The 15,514-nt window shown below is 33.2% G+C and overlaps 2 protein-coding genes across 6 annotated transcripts in view; one reads left to right on the top strand and one right to left on the bottom strand.

Annotated features, from left to right (window-relative positions):
- The window catches only part of LOC129756142 (neurabin-1), a 62,930-nt gene extending 55,015 nt beyond the window's left edge, over window positions 1-7,915 (bottom strand). For 2 of the 5 annotated variants that reach the window (XM_055752914.1, XM_055752917.1), the window contains exon 1: window positions 7,474-7,913. In XM_055752914.1, coding sequence (XP_055608889.1) covers window positions 7,474-7,513 — 40 coding nt within the window. In that variant the 5' untranslated portion in view covers window positions 7,514-7,913. Of the gene's footprint in view, window positions 1-7,473 lie in introns of all 5 variants that reach the window. The other 3 variants (XM_055752918.1, XM_055752916.1, XM_055752915.1) reach the window with 3 other exon arrangements.
- On the top strand, window positions 2,034-3,020 carry LOC129756143 (prostaglandin reductase 1-like). Its single transcript, XM_055752919.1, has one exon. It carries the CDS (start codon window positions 2,034-2,036, stop codon window positions 3,018-3,020), a length of 987 nt encoding a protein of 328 aa, XP_055608894.1.
- Window positions 7,916-15,514: the final 7,599 nt, after the last annotated feature.

Here is a 15,514-nt window from a genome sequence, read left to right as displayed (position 1 = left end):
AATACTAAAACTGGTACAGTTGACCTGGATGAGTGAGACTTCTATAAGGGTCTTGGTATATGATATATACCAAGCATTTTGAAGCACAAAACCTTTTTTATTGAGAGTGTAAACCTTCTATAAGCTAGAGTTGCTACAGTCGTTTTCCTGAATAGACCAAGGAAATTAGAAAAAATACCTGTTTTGTATTGATGTTTTGGTACCGAAAGGATATTACCAAAGAGAATATCCACAGTTCCATATTGAAACTCACTCTAGTGGATTTTTATCAAATACACATTGAATAGTTGCATTTCTAGATCACTTTAATGCATTTGTATGTTGTTATACTTTCTATACTTTCACTTCGACGTTTGACTGTAGTTAGTTTTGTGATTAGTTTTGTCGATAATAGTTTCAATATTAAATCTATAACACTTGTGTTATGCTTGGAAGTGTAGCACACTTGCGACGAACGAAAAAATAAGATATTACATATTGCTCACATTTAGTTAACAAAGCGATTCAAACTTCGTTTGTTTAATAATGAACGAAAAAAAGCGTTTATGAGAAAAATCAAAAACTACACTTAAATTTACAAATTATTTAAAAATATTTTTGGAATTCCGTGGAAACATTTCAAACATGACAATTTTTCCGGTGAGGTGCCGAAATTCCAGGTTTTTTCCCGGTTTCGCGGTGACGCAATGAAATTCCAAAGTTTTTCCCGATATTCCCGGTTTTCTCGGTTCGCTAGCAACCCTGTAAATTTGACAGACAGACAGACAGACAGACAGACAGACAGACAAGACAGACTTTGGACTTGTAATAATCAATCAATTTTATCTAAAAACCTAGCAGAATCCGGGCATTTGATTCCGAAATTGTTACCCAAAAATGTGGGCAATATCCGGGCAAATTTTGTTAAAATCCAAACAAAAATCAAGAAGAAAAATTAAAAACAGAATCTTTTTCAAGAACTTTCACCAGAAGATTTTAAATTGTATTTAAAGCTTCCAAAAACTTTTATATTTATTTTTCTAAAACTTGCTCCAAAAATTTTGATTTGAACGCATAAATAAATACTTTTTACCCAACAATTTGTTATGTTTGTTGGTGTATTATTTTGCAAATAAAGTAAATAAATCCGGGCAAAACCAGTTCTTTTTTCAATGAAATCCGGACTACCGGGCCGGATCGGACTTCTTCCAACTTTTGTAATAAATATGTGGGACAACTCGGATAAAACCGGGCAATCTGCCAATATTTAACTAACGTCTCAAGATCGCTCACTAATCTAAGCTGCCTACACAGAAAAAAATTTTGACTATTACGTGTCACTGAAAACTGCAACCTTTAAAATAAATCAACCTGTAATGACAAAACCTGTAATTTTATTTTTTTTTCCTTGAAAGTAAACGAAGATTAATTTATTATTTCAGCAAATGTTCTGTAAAAAAGTTGTACACTAAAAATTAAATGTCACGTAATTTGTTTTTCGACCTGTAAAATTACGGTAAATCTCCTGCTCCTTTTTGTTACAGGTTATTTGCGTAATTTTACAGGAAATAATTTTTGCTGTGTACTCCAAACCTTTGTTTTCCTCTGATCTTTCCACCTACATTTCCTTTCTATCGTTGATTGCTGGTTTTGATCTATCAGCTGGTTCATGGGGCCGGTAACAGCATTTTCCTGGCGCATCAAATCAAACTTGCTGCTTACCGGCTTATCGGCCGTTCGGTGTTGGTTTTTGATTCAATGCACCGTATCATGCAAAAGTCATGTAAAACTACAACCAGTAGATCCGAACGCATGTTTCTTTCATATCTGCGATACAACACATTCGGCCGAATTTTCCATGGTATCAAATGATCCTTGAAATGTAAAGCTAAAGGTTTTTTGTCTGTGTTATCATAAGGTGAGAAAAAATAAAGCCAGCCGTTGAGTTAATTTAAGAGTCCCATCCATATAATCTCTAGCGTCAGTCGAGTTTGTACTTCGTTCTGGTGCTTTGGTCAATTTGGATTCAAAAATAAAATTATCTCAGCATGGTGATGGAAGCGCGCAAGTGGCTTTATGCGAAAAAGTTCGAAGGTGAACCGACGAGTGCCAATTTTAGGCTGGTGGAGGAGTTGCTTCCGGAGTTGCAGGATGGGGAGTTCCTGGCGCAGGCCGAGTTCCTCAGCGTCGATCCGTACATGCGTCCGTACATGGGCCGCTACGAGGAAGGAACTTTGATGATTGGCGGACAAGTGGCCAAGTTCGACAGCCGGAACGAGAAGTACCCCCGTGGGTCGATCGTGTACGGAGAGTTTGGCTGGCGGACGCATACTATCTGCAACCCGGACAAATACAACGGTGGTTTTGACTTGTACCTGCTGCCCGAGTTCGGTTCGTTGCCACTTAGTTTGGGTTTGGGTATTCTCGGAATGCCCGGTAATACGGCGTACTTTGGGTTTTTGGAGCTCTGTACTCCCAAGGAGGGCGAAACGGTTGTTGTCAGTGGCGCAGCAGGGGCAGTTGGAAGCGTCGTTGGTCAAATTGCCAAAATTAAAGGCTGCCGGGTGATTGGAATTGCCGGATCAGACGAAAAATGTAGTTGGCTCAAGGACCTGGGATTTAATTATACGATCAACTACAAAACTGCTAACGTGGCAGAAGAACTCAAGAAAGGAGCACCGAAAGGAGTGGACTGTTACTTTGACAATGTGGGAGGAACCATTACTGAGGCCGTGATGCGCCAGATGAATCTGAATGGACGGATTTCCGCTTGTGGGACCATTTCCAACTACAGTTCCATGCCGATCAAGGTGCTGGATCCACAGACGGATGTCGTTTTCAAACAACTCAAAATGGAGGGATTCATTGTGACCAAATGGAGCGCTCGTTGGATGGAAGGTTTGACAGGCTTGATGCAGTGGATCAGAGAAGGCAAGCTCAAGTACCAAGAAACGGTAACAAATGGATTCGAAAACATGCCTCAAGCTTTTATGGACATGTTGAAGGGTGCCAACACTGGAAAGGCAGTTGTGAAGGTTTAAGATTGCATGACTCAAATTTAAAAAAAGATGACTTAAAATAAATTAGTCCAGTATTACAGTCATCTGTAATTTTTCTTTCCATAACCATGAATATTGGAATAATAGAGTTTCAAAGGAGAATGAGCAATTTGGTTTTCAGATGTAATGTATGTAGATGAAAAATATACGGTTCGTAAGATCTTAAGGAGACAAGAAAAAGTAAAAAAACATCTATCGTGGGAGAAAAAAACTATGGATTGAAGAAGTTGTATTTTTCGAAGAAAGAAAATAGTAAAAATGTTAAACTAGCAAAACAACTACTGTGTTCAATAACTTTTTTCTCTCGCAGTAGATTTTTTGGCCTCATATTTATTTTTTCTGTGTATTTCTGTAGAACACGAATAACCCAAGTCTCATATATTTTTTCCCCAGTCTCCTCTATGTATTTAATTATTTATTGAAAGTTTAGCGACTTTAACTTAGGCGCACCAAACCAAATTTCAACCAAACCAAGGCGCGTATCAACTTTATATTAACCCTAATCCACTTTTTAGTGTCAATACGACACATTTGGCAGCCTTTAACTTTATTCGGGTGCATTCAAATAATACAATTTCTTCGGGGACCCTCGACGAATTCTTGAATACATTAATTTTGCATCATTTTTTTATGGACGCACTCTGAAAGCCCAGAAAAAAAAAACTCCATAACAAGACCTTGAGTGTCACTTTGACACTCCTCGCTTAAAACCACTATATTTATCTTGTTTTTCAACCGATTTTAATTACATTCAGCTGCAACACTTCAGTTCAGTACGTCTAGTCGTTTCAAAGTCTTAGAAAAAAATCCGAAAAAAATATGCTTCGGAGAAAGACTGAAGATTAGCTACGAAATGCTCAAAAAAAATTTCACTCAGTGTCCAAAAAAGCTGAAGTAAGAAGCTTTACGTTGCGTATCTATGTATATCTATACCTATCTATAAAAATGGATTTCTGTTCCCTATAGACTCGAATACTACTGAACCGAGTTGCGTGAAACTTGGCAGATGGGGGTATTAGAGGCCGGGGAAGGTTCCTATAATGGTTTGGGACCCCTTCCGATCCCTGGAAGGGGAGATGGGGTCTTTTGAATTGATCCTATAAGTTTTCATAATTCTAGAACTGATCATGCCAATAGAACCAAATTTGGCATAGGAGTGTATTTTGGTACAAGTTATGTTTCTATGATTGTTTAGTTCCCCTCCCTCCTTCCAATGGGAAAATAGACAGCGGGGAGGGAGGCTCCCATACATTTTTTTGCACAATTTGAGAATAAAGCAAACAAACGGAACCAAATTTGGCATGCGAGGGTATATGAGTAGGAAGAATATTTTAAAGATGGTTTGAGAGTCCTCCTCCTTTTCAGAGTAGATATAAAAAAAGGGGGAGGGGCCTCCAATACAATTTTTGCATAATTCGAGAATTAATCAAGCAAACGGAACCAAAATTGGCATGCGATGGTATATGGGTAGCAAAATATTTTTAAAATAGTTTGAAACTTCTCCTACTTCCTGTGTGGTTTTTGAAAAGGGGGAGGTACCTCCCGTACAGCTTTTGCAAAATTCGAGAACTAATCAAGCAAATGGATCCAAATTTAACATGGGTGGTTATATGGGTACGAGAAAGCTTTCTATAATAATTTGGGACTCCACCCTTTCGGAGAAACAAAGAGGGAGGGGGAGTCTCCCATACAATTTAATACATTATCCGATAACTAATCATGCAAATGAATCTAAATTTCACATAGGAAGGTATAAGGCTACGAGTAAAGTTTGAGACCCATTTGTTTTTCCACTGGGGGGAAAGACGGGGGGAAGGGGTATCCCTTTTGTGCATTACTCGAGAACTAATCGACTAAAAAACCAAAATTTATCATGGAATCATATTCGAGTACGAGAAATGATATTTTTTATGTTTTTGAGACCCCTCTCCAAAGGGAAGAGGGTAAGGAGGAGAGATGTTGTAATACAATATTTTTTGATCACTCGAGAATTTATTATTCAAATAATATTGCAGATAATAATATTATAATAATATTGATTGTTTAAGGCTTTTTTTCTTTCACTGATTCGATAGGAAGGGGGGAAGGGGAGCTCCCATACAATTTTTTTAAGAACTTGAGTGCTAATCTAGCAGATGGTAACAAATTGTGAAGAGTATTTAAATACAATAAATATTTCTAGGATAATTTAGTTTCCCTCACGAGATAGTAAAGAAAAGAGAGGTGTCATACGTATGTTTTGATAAATTCAAGAGCTCATCAAATAAATTCAACCAAATTTTACAGGGGAGAGTATTGGGGTACGAGAAATGATTCTATGGTTATAAAAAAAACCCTTTTCCCCTTCCAGTAGGGGATAAGAGAGAGGAAAAGGAGTTCTGCACATTTTTTTGTATAACTTGAGAACTTATCCAACAAGTGGAACCAAATTTGTAAGAAAAATTATTCGAGTACGAAAATGTCCTATTTTTTAAAGGAGAGATTTCATACAGTGCAAAGCCGAGAATCAGGAAGGTTTTATCGCATAGTTTCTAAAACTTTTCAAGCTGAAGAAACCATATCCAGCAAGAGATTTTTTTTAAGATTCAAGACCTTTCCTTCTTTCAGAGGAGAAACGAGAAGAAGGAAAGTAAGTATAGCTCGAAAACTTATCAAGCATATGGAGCCGTATGTGAAATGTTGTTATAACAGTTCGTGAACCCTCCCCACATTGCAGGGAAGGAAAGACAATAAAAACAAGTTCTAAATATCAAATTTAAAACCATTATTGAAAAACATTTTCAGATCCAGTTTTGTAAAAATCATTTCAGAGAATCTAATATTCTTTGTATTCCGTCATAATTTGATGCAAAAGATCTCATTTAACGATATCGAAAATTGATTTATAATAAAATAATTTTTGTCCAATCATTGTTCCTTAGACGCGGTACTCTATCGTTTCGACATTGCTGGCAGCAATTTGTGTAATTGCGGACAAGGTTACCACGACATCGAGCATATTGTCTGGTCGTGTGAGGTCCATCTTGTCGCCAGAACGAATTTCATAGACTCCCTTCGGGCCCGAAGAAGACCACCTAACGTCCCAGTGAGAGATGTACTAGCTGTGCTAGATTTGGACTACATGCTAGAAATCTATCTTTTTCTAAAAGCTATCCATCTTCGTCTATAATTCTTTTTATTTTCATGTTTCCCTTTCTTATTTCCTTTTTCTTTGAAATAAAAGTGTTAAGCTAAGCAAATAATTGTAAAACAAAAAAGAGTTTGGCTCCTTGAAACCTGAAGGTATGAGCCGTTTCAAATAAAGATTAACAAAAAAAAAAAATAATTTTTAGGAAATTTATTGATTTTGAAAAAAAAAGTTAAGCTTAAACCTTACTTTTCAATCAATGAACCGCCAAAATTGTATAAGCCACATCAGAGAAAGTTTTAAAAGAGAATTCAAAAGTTGACGTAATTTGGAACATTTTTGAATTTCTAGAATGTCAAAATATGAAACAAAGAATTTTTGACGGATATCCAAAGTACGCTGTTTTTCAAGCTTTTTGTCAATTTGCAATTTTTTCAGGTTTTAAAATATTTTAGTTACATTACGAGTTTTCCTAAACTACAAATTTTGTATAAATTGGTTGGGAAACAAGAGATATACTAGTTTTAGCCAGGCAGGAGTGTCAAATTGACACTCCAGGGACTGCAACGGGTAAAAAATTCAGGGACGGATGAGGGTTAATGTTAATTTGTTTCTGAAGTGTTAAAGGTTGCAAAATAGAAAAGTTTTCATTAAAATTTATACCTATCAATTTGCCCGTAAGAAATAGGGAAATAAAAGATATTTTAGTTCTTGTAAGAAATTTCAACACATTTTACTACAGCTTGTGCACTAAAATATACAGAAATAGCATAAAAAGAAAATAAGTATGATGATAGTTACAATTAAAATGTACGTTTTGTCTGCACTGAATCGGGAAAATTTCGAATAAAAATTAATTCAATCAATAAGAGACCATTCGATTCGTTCCAAGAATCGATTGAAAAGATTGTAGTATGCTAGTCTTAACTGAAAATCGTATTGACTTTTGCAGCCCTTTAAAGAGATTCGTGCATTACTATTCTAGAGTTCACAAATGATTTCTGAATATGAGCTTTTTCGCTTAAGTATCAATAAAACTCCAGATAAGGAAGGTTTGTCAAGTTCCATCTCTCTGGGGCCATTTTTTCATCTTTTTATCGGTGTTCCAACTGCGTCGATTTCCTACAATAGGGAAGTGTATACTTAAAAGTCAATAATTTTTCTATTTTTTGGCTACAGTAGTTGAAAAGTCATAGAGGTATTGAATAAAGTTGAGTATCCTGGTAAATCGTTTTTTTCAACTAGCTCTCTGGAGCCACTCCTAGTATTAACAAACAAAATTATATGAGATCAGCAGAGTTACTCTACCTTTACAATCAATGCAGAATCGCCGGATACTGAGACACATTTTAGGAGGCAAAGATAATCCAGCTACTCATGCCTTAGAGTAGGTCAATCGATGATCGGCGCCCGTTCACTTTTTTAGAGCTTCACTACAGGATTTTCCCGCATGCAACACAGTTTAGAACAAATCACCCACACTCATTTTTTTTTATTTTCTATATTCACATTTTCTTTTCACTTGAATCAGTAACCAGCTCGAGTGAGTATTTTCTTTTGCTCCTCCGGGGCTCCGAGGGATAAACAACAACGACGCACTAATCCATCAACACGTGACTAATCGACAGACACTAGAGAGCAGCCGCCATTATTCAGCTCAACATTTTAGGTGGGACGAGGTGGGGGCGGATTAAAGATACCAACTATCCAAGGGACGGATTCGACTCAAGTAAGTCACTACACCATGGGAAAGAAAGTAAGAAACTTGTAAGTCTAGAGTCCATCTTTTGTGGCACATCAGCACTGTTGTCGATTTGTTTTCCTTCATTTTCTTAAGTTGATTCAGATTGTTTTCTCAGTGTGTGCAATCCCTTTGTTTACGTTTACGATACTTGGTCTAGTTTTCTCGGACGACCTCGTCATCCGGAGGAAGCCATCTTTTTTTTCACCCATAGAGCTCTAGCTACTCGAGACACGGGACCGGCGTATTGTGATGGCGTGAATGGGTGAGGTAAGGGTTTAATGGGTGGCCATTTCAATTAGCAATAACAAAGTACTGCGGTGGTTTACTTCACCGGGGAAGAGAGAGACCTGATTTACCGGTTCAATGGAGCAACTGGCCCCAGGCGGCGTTTCACCACCGACTCAATTATGAATTGAATCACACCTATTATGTGTTAATGTGATTAAATGTGGGGGGCTTTCTTGGGGTTTTTTTTTTGGGTGTCTCGTTTCAGGTAAAGCAGGTGATGTTTAATAGATAGATTTAGTGTGTCACAAGGCAAACAAAAAAAAAATGCAAATAATTCTTCAAATTTCTATTAAAATTTAAAATTTTAAACATAGTTTATGTTTATTGTTTTAATGATGAAGATTCAAATTTATGTTTAAAATTCGTTTGAAAACTTCTTGATCTAACTTTAATTTTAATAATGAAACAAACACCTTATTACCACCAAAATTTGGCATTTTCTATCTCAGAAACGACTGAACAAAGCTTTTCAAGTTTAGTATCTTTGAGTTATCGAAAGTGTTGTCTTTATAAAATGTATCACATTTGAGTTATGCTTGTCAGTGAAGCGCACTCGCGTCAAGCGAAAAGAACGAAATATCTCGTAGTTTGTTAGCAATGTATTAACAATACTTAATCACCATTCAAAATATTGAGACAGGAAAATAAACATAATAAATGTAAGAAACTACAATCATAATTTCTAGCTTAGGAAAGAAATTCGATGCGGAGGCGAATTATAAAAATAAACAGTTCTTTGTACCTTAAAAAAAATTTTTTTCATGTAAATTATGTTTTGAACCCAAACTGGAATCCTGCATTTATTATCTGATTTTTTTTAATTCATTAATAATTAAAAATTAACTAAAAACTATTAAAAAAGATCGAATAATAAATTCAGGATTTCAGTTTAAGTCCAAAATATTTTAAAACTTGAAACAAAAACTTGAGAACTGATTTAGACTAATTTGGGAGCTCTGATTCCAAAAATGCAAAACTATTTTTTTTCTAGTAGCTCTTGATGTTTTTTTTTGAATAACTTTGGAAAATTCGTGTAATCAATTTAAGCCCTTTTTTGGCAAAACTTTAGAAGACAACAAAGATTTTGAAATAAAAGGTCAACATTCCCGAAGATCACGAGTAATTTTGACGTCTGAGAAAAAAGTTATAGAAGTTTTCTTATTGTTTATGTTTCCCAATTTGGCAAAATACGGCAATTTTGACGAAATTTTTATGAAATTTTAACCCAAATTGAATCATAGATATATTTTAAACTATAAGTCAAATCGTTTTGTAGTCTTCAACAAAATTATGAAATGAATCAAAATATTTGATATCAAATACTCGAAAATTTCCTCCAGCGGTGTCAAAAATAGTTTTTATGTTATCTATTTAAATTTCTTACATTTTAGAATTGATATTTTTAAAATCTTTATTATCTTTATTGCCTATAGGCAATCTCCGAATCCTTGAATGCATAGAAGAAATTAAATTAATTTAAGATCAGTTTTTGTTTTTTATGTAGGTTTGTTGATTGCCAGTTGTCAGTGAACGATTTTAATCATAATCAATTAACTTCAAAATTTCCACACGCCATATCACAAAAAAAGAAGAGCTGATAGACAAAATCTGACAAATGATTCGAATTTAAGACGTCAAAATTTTCCAAAAACAGTAGTTAAAACATAGGCATCAAATATGCTGTTCCCTAGCATTATCAATCTAGAAACAGTGCCAAGACTCGCAATTGATGATTAGCTAAGAATTTATTTAGTCGTCATATTGAATGTTTTTTAATCAAAATGTTAATTTACAGATTTGAGTAAGCAATTCACACTTGATGACGTTTTTGCAGCAATAATTAAATTCGGAATTGTAACGGAATCGATGAAAAAAGTTGATACGGACATCAAATCAAAAATAAGATAATAACATAAATTTGCAGAGTTGGTTTTCATTTTTTTTATATCGCACATAAAGTTTTTCAAATTTAAAATTATTGTTTGGCATTATTATCTCAAAATTGACAATAATAGCACTTATTCCTCTTTGGTTCTAAACTCCTCAACTGATTTTTTATTAAAATGACAGTAATTCGCAAAAAATGAAAATTACATTCAATATTTCTTTTTAAAAAAAATCGTTTTTGGACAATTTCTCGTTTTTTTCTGCAGATTTAGAGATTCTCAATCACAAACATCTTCCTGCACTTAATGATTGGTAGAATTTGGCAAAATATCGAATTAATAATTTCTAAAACCATTTTTCCAACCTTGATGTGGTATAACTTTCTTGAAATTCGGTAATGTTTTTTGAATTAAATAAAGATAATTTAACCACTTTAGTAATTGTTATACTCACTTGAATGAAGCTCACGGAGTAAAAAGACGAGTGTTGTTCCAACTATTTCAGCTGGTTATACCAATCAGCAAAGAGTAGTTGATTTTTCGCATTCAACTTTAAAAATAAGTAGACTGTACTACAAATTGCTGATTGACCATGAGTATGGAAAAACTTAAATGGTCTTTTGATTCAACTGTAGATTCAACTACAACGATATGATTGATTCTAGGCATTCAACTATAAAAATAGTAGATTCAACTATAATGACTACTATTGACTTTACCTAATCAACTATGAATATAAAGGATTCAACTGTAATGGTATAGTTGATTCAACTCTAATTATGACAGATTCCACTTAAATTGCAAATAATAAATGATTCAAATTCAGGATGTCAAAATTAAAAAAAAAAAATTAAAACATAAGCACCAAAAATGCTGTTCTCTAGTGTTATCAATCTAGAAACAGTGTCAAGAATCAAAATTGATGTTTAGTTTGTTCAGGCGTCATTGTATTAAAAATAAATTTTTAAATCATTATGTAAATTTAGACATTTGAGTAAGAAATTTTCACTTGATGATATTTCTGCAATATTCATTCACGGAATTGTAACGAAATCGATGAAAAAACTTGATGAGGACATCAAATTCTTGAAGTTGTAGTTTTCGTTTGATCGAAAAAGTATGAATTTTCTTATTCTAAAAATCTGATATTTTCCAGATGAAGATTTAGATGTAGAATACTGTTTGGCATTACTAACTCAAAATGGACGATTTTTGCACTTATATTCATTTGGTTCCAAACTCCTAAACTGATTTTTTATTGAACCCTCATCCGTCCCTGAGATTTTAACTCATTACAGTCCCTGGAGTGTCAATTTGACACTCCTGACTGAAACCAATATATCTCTCTTGTTTCTCACCGATTTTTACAAAATTTATAGTTTTGGAAACCTCGTAATGTAACTCTCAGACAATATTCACCTTCAACACTTTAGTTTTCCCGTATTCAGAGTATTAAAAAAATCCGAAAAAACATGCTTCGAAGAATCAGCGACGGAATACTCAAAAAACAAAAAAAATTACTCAATGTCTACGAAAGCTGAAGTTAGAAGCTATACGTTGGACATTAGTTTTTTTTTTTTAAATTTTAAGATCACGAACACAATAAATGTAAAAATGTGGTGTAAAAACCGCACAGTACAATCAATAAATGGTCAAAATTGTTTAAGTCATACCAGATAAATTTTAAAAAGAGGATTGGAAAGTTAACATAATTTGGCACATTCTTGCGTTTTTAGATTTTCAAAATACGTAACACAGAACTTTTGACGAATTTTCAAAGGTAGCTGTTTTTCGAACTTTTTGTCAATTTGCAATTTCTCAGATTTTCTTGCGCTTAAACTCAACTTTGCACTAGATTTTGAATAAATTCACGCAAGATTTTTGCAATAAATTTGTATTCATCAGAAAGGAAATTTCATACCGATCCTAGTGGTGTGATTACATTAGCGCTGCAATACTTTGCAAAAATATGATGATTTTTGATTGATTGATTTTTTCTCATTCAACTGTAAAAATAAGTAGACTGTACTACAAATTGCTGATTGACCATACGCAATCGACTATTAATATGATACAGCTTTCGATTCAACTGTAATTATGATAGATTCAACTTCAATGATATGATTGATTCTAAGCATTCAACTTTAAATATAAAAGACTCAACTGCATTGAATACTATTGACTTTACCCAATCAACTATGAATATAAAAGATTCAACTGTAGTGGTATAGTTGATTCAACTCTAATTATGATAGATTCAGCTACAATTGCATGAGTGATTTAAGGCATTCATTAGGAATATATTTATAATTCATGATTGAGATTTTAACTAATGCAGACCCCGTTCTATTTTTTGGCAACATTCGATTTTGGTAACATCCGATTTTGGCAAATGTGCCAAAAACGAACGGTTTTCATAAACAACATTTCGGTATGATAGGACCAATATAATTTAGACAAACATCAAAAATATGCTCTTACGTTCTCTAATGGTGATGAAATACAACAACAAACAAAAATGAAAAAAAAAATATAAAGTAGGCACTCAAAAATGACAAAAAGATGAAAATTGCAAAAAACTAAAAATCAAATACAAACCAAAGATTAAATATTTCAGAAATTAGCTAATAAATGATGAAAAATTACAAAAATTGCAAATATGATAAAAAAAATAAAAATTATAAACACAACAAGAAAAATACTAAATGCATCAGTGACACGATTTAAAAAAAAAACGGCTAAAAATAATCGGAAGTTGATTAAAAATTACGTTGATAACAATAACAATACTTTTTTTGTAAAAATAAGTGAATAAGTTATCCAACTATTCATGGAAAACGTACGAAAAAACGGGTTAAATGAGACTTTCTGAGTAATCTGATCAAAAAACAGTTAAGTCCAGTTAAGTTTAAAAATGCTTGAATTGTAAAAATGTTATAAAATAATATGCTTAATTCAAAAAAAAGTGTAGAGTAGAGTTAAATATATGGTGGGAATCTACAATATCTTTTGTTGATCTCATTAAATCAATCATAAAAATATAATTGAATCTATTCAATTTACAGTTAAATGAACTAGACAAGTATTGTTCAATTTACTATATTTATTGTTAAATGTACAACATCAATCATACGATTATAGTTTAATCTATTATATTTATAATTGAATGCATAAAATGAATCACAAAACTAAAGTTGAATCTATTATATGTATTGTTAAACTCACAATATCAATCAGATAATCAATAATACATACAGTTGAAATCTTCAAATAGTTGGTCAAGAATCAATCAGAGATATAGGTGAATGTAGGCGTAACATTGTTGGAGAAACTACACTTTTTTCTCAGTGTATGCATTAAACAGTTAAGCATGCAGTTTTTAAATTCAGCAAGTCTACAATTAGCATCATTACTTGTAATTGTTTTTCAAAAAAAAAAATGTCAATGGTCCATCCAGTTGATGAAGATGATTAGAAACTTACATTTTGTCACAAAAAAAACGATTTCTTTCCTTTTTTAAAAAAAAAAAGAGTGTTCAAGGAATTCAAAAATAATAGAATTCCTTTGAGAGATACATAATATTTTAACCTAATAACTTAGAAATGCTTTTGTTTTGCAACTTTTTTCGAATTTCAAAAACCCTGGAGCCTGAAAAGTTTCCTTTTTTGTCAAAACGAACGAAAACTGTTTGCAGATTCGTTAAATTACATTCAGGTAACCGGATTTTGATTCGAAATTTTTTTTTATGGAAAAAAAACGCGAAAATTCGTTCAATTTTTTTGTTTTTCTTGAATATTTTGTTCTCACGCAATGCAAATGAAATTCCAATATGTAGCTTCTTCAGCTACATCTTTGCCGAAGACGGCAAAGCGGTAGGAGTAGCGAGAAAATAGTTATAATGTCCCAAACAGAGCATTCTTTTTTCATGAAAAGAAACTAGCAACACTGACAGGTTGTCTGTCTAATTTTCTGAAATGTTAATTTAACAAGAAAGTTATTGATTTTAGAGCATTGAAATGTTCTGATGAAATTAATTAATTTATTAATTTATTTCATTAATTCTCTATCATTTGCGAAAAAAAAACGTTAAGATTATCAAAAATTAAGAGTTTCCAATTGCCAAGATTTTGAAAAAAAATATCTTAAATCAGGTAGAAATGTCAGTGTTGTTAGTTTCTTTTCATGAGAAAATGAATGCTCTGTTTAAGACGTTATAACTATTTTCTCACTACTCGAACTGCTTTGCCGTCTTTGGCAAAGTTGAAGCCAGAGAATTTTTTAGAAATCTCCATATATTGGAATTTCATTTGATTTCCGTGAACAAAATATTCAAAAACAATCCAAAAAAAAATGACATTCACCGAACAAATAGTTAACGTTTTTCTATACAAAATTTCAAATCAAAACCCGGGTAGATGTAGGTAATAATCTGCCATAATTTTTTCGTTCGTTTTGATCAAAAAGGAAACTTTTTAGACTAGAGAATTTTAAACTCGAAAAAAAGTTGCAAAACGACACACCCCCATCCCATAAGACGGAATCTGACACGTTTTCTCCCAGGATTCCTTCTGTGGGTGTGAAATTCGTCCTCCTAATTTCAGTTTTATGTGTGACCACGTGATCATCCCTAGATTCACAGAAAAATTTACAAAGAACTCAAACGAAGGTGACTTTAGGCTAGTTACTGTTTAGAACATATCACAAAAAACACTAACAAAGAAAAAATCTGAAAAGGAAGAAAAGTTCCTTCAGCTAGAGATCAAACAAAAAAAATTCAGACGAATTATTGATATCATAAGCACTTGCTCCTTAGACAATTATCTCAGATAGCAATCCAATAAATACACGATGCTTTATGCTCGGCGTCAGTCGATGAATAATCAACTTGTTTTGTTCCTAAAAAAATGTTGCTTAAAATTTGAGGAAAAATAAATCACAAACCGAAAACCATGCGTCAACAACAGCAGCAGCTTGGCCTCTAGTCGAACGAATTGGACCGAAGCGAAAAATTCTGTCGATTCTGTCTGGTGAGAAATTTGAGAAAATTTCACCCCCACGAGAAAAAAAAATTGCCATTCAACTCATCGCTGCTAGATCACTTACAGCTGAGACGAGATCACGCAGGTTTTTCTTTTGGGTTTTCCGCTTATTCCGCGAGAAAATTTAAACCACCGAAAATTGTTTTTTTTTTATGTTTTCTTGTTGTTTACTACTCGTCTATCTTAACGGGTATTTTATTTTTACTTTCTGACGCCTGTCTCTCAAGGCGACACCGTCAATCCCTTTGCATTCAAATGACAATTTTATAAAAAAAAAATCAAAAGAAAAATTTCTTTTATCAAGCATTCAATTCAGCATTAAATATGTTTGAATTAACCATATTTTTATGGGTGAAACTTCAGATAAATTCCATTTTTTCACTCGTTAGTCA

This window comes from Uranotaenia lowii, chromosome 3 (assembly GCF_029784155.1).
Source record: "Uranotaenia lowii strain MFRU-FL chromosome 3, ASM2978415v1, whole genome shotgun sequence".
NCBI lineage: Eukaryota > Metazoa > Arthropoda > Insecta > Diptera > Culicidae > Uranotaenia > Uranotaenia lowii.
Note: the sequence above shows the minus strand (reverse complement) of the source record. Positions and strands in the feature narration are given on the sequence as shown.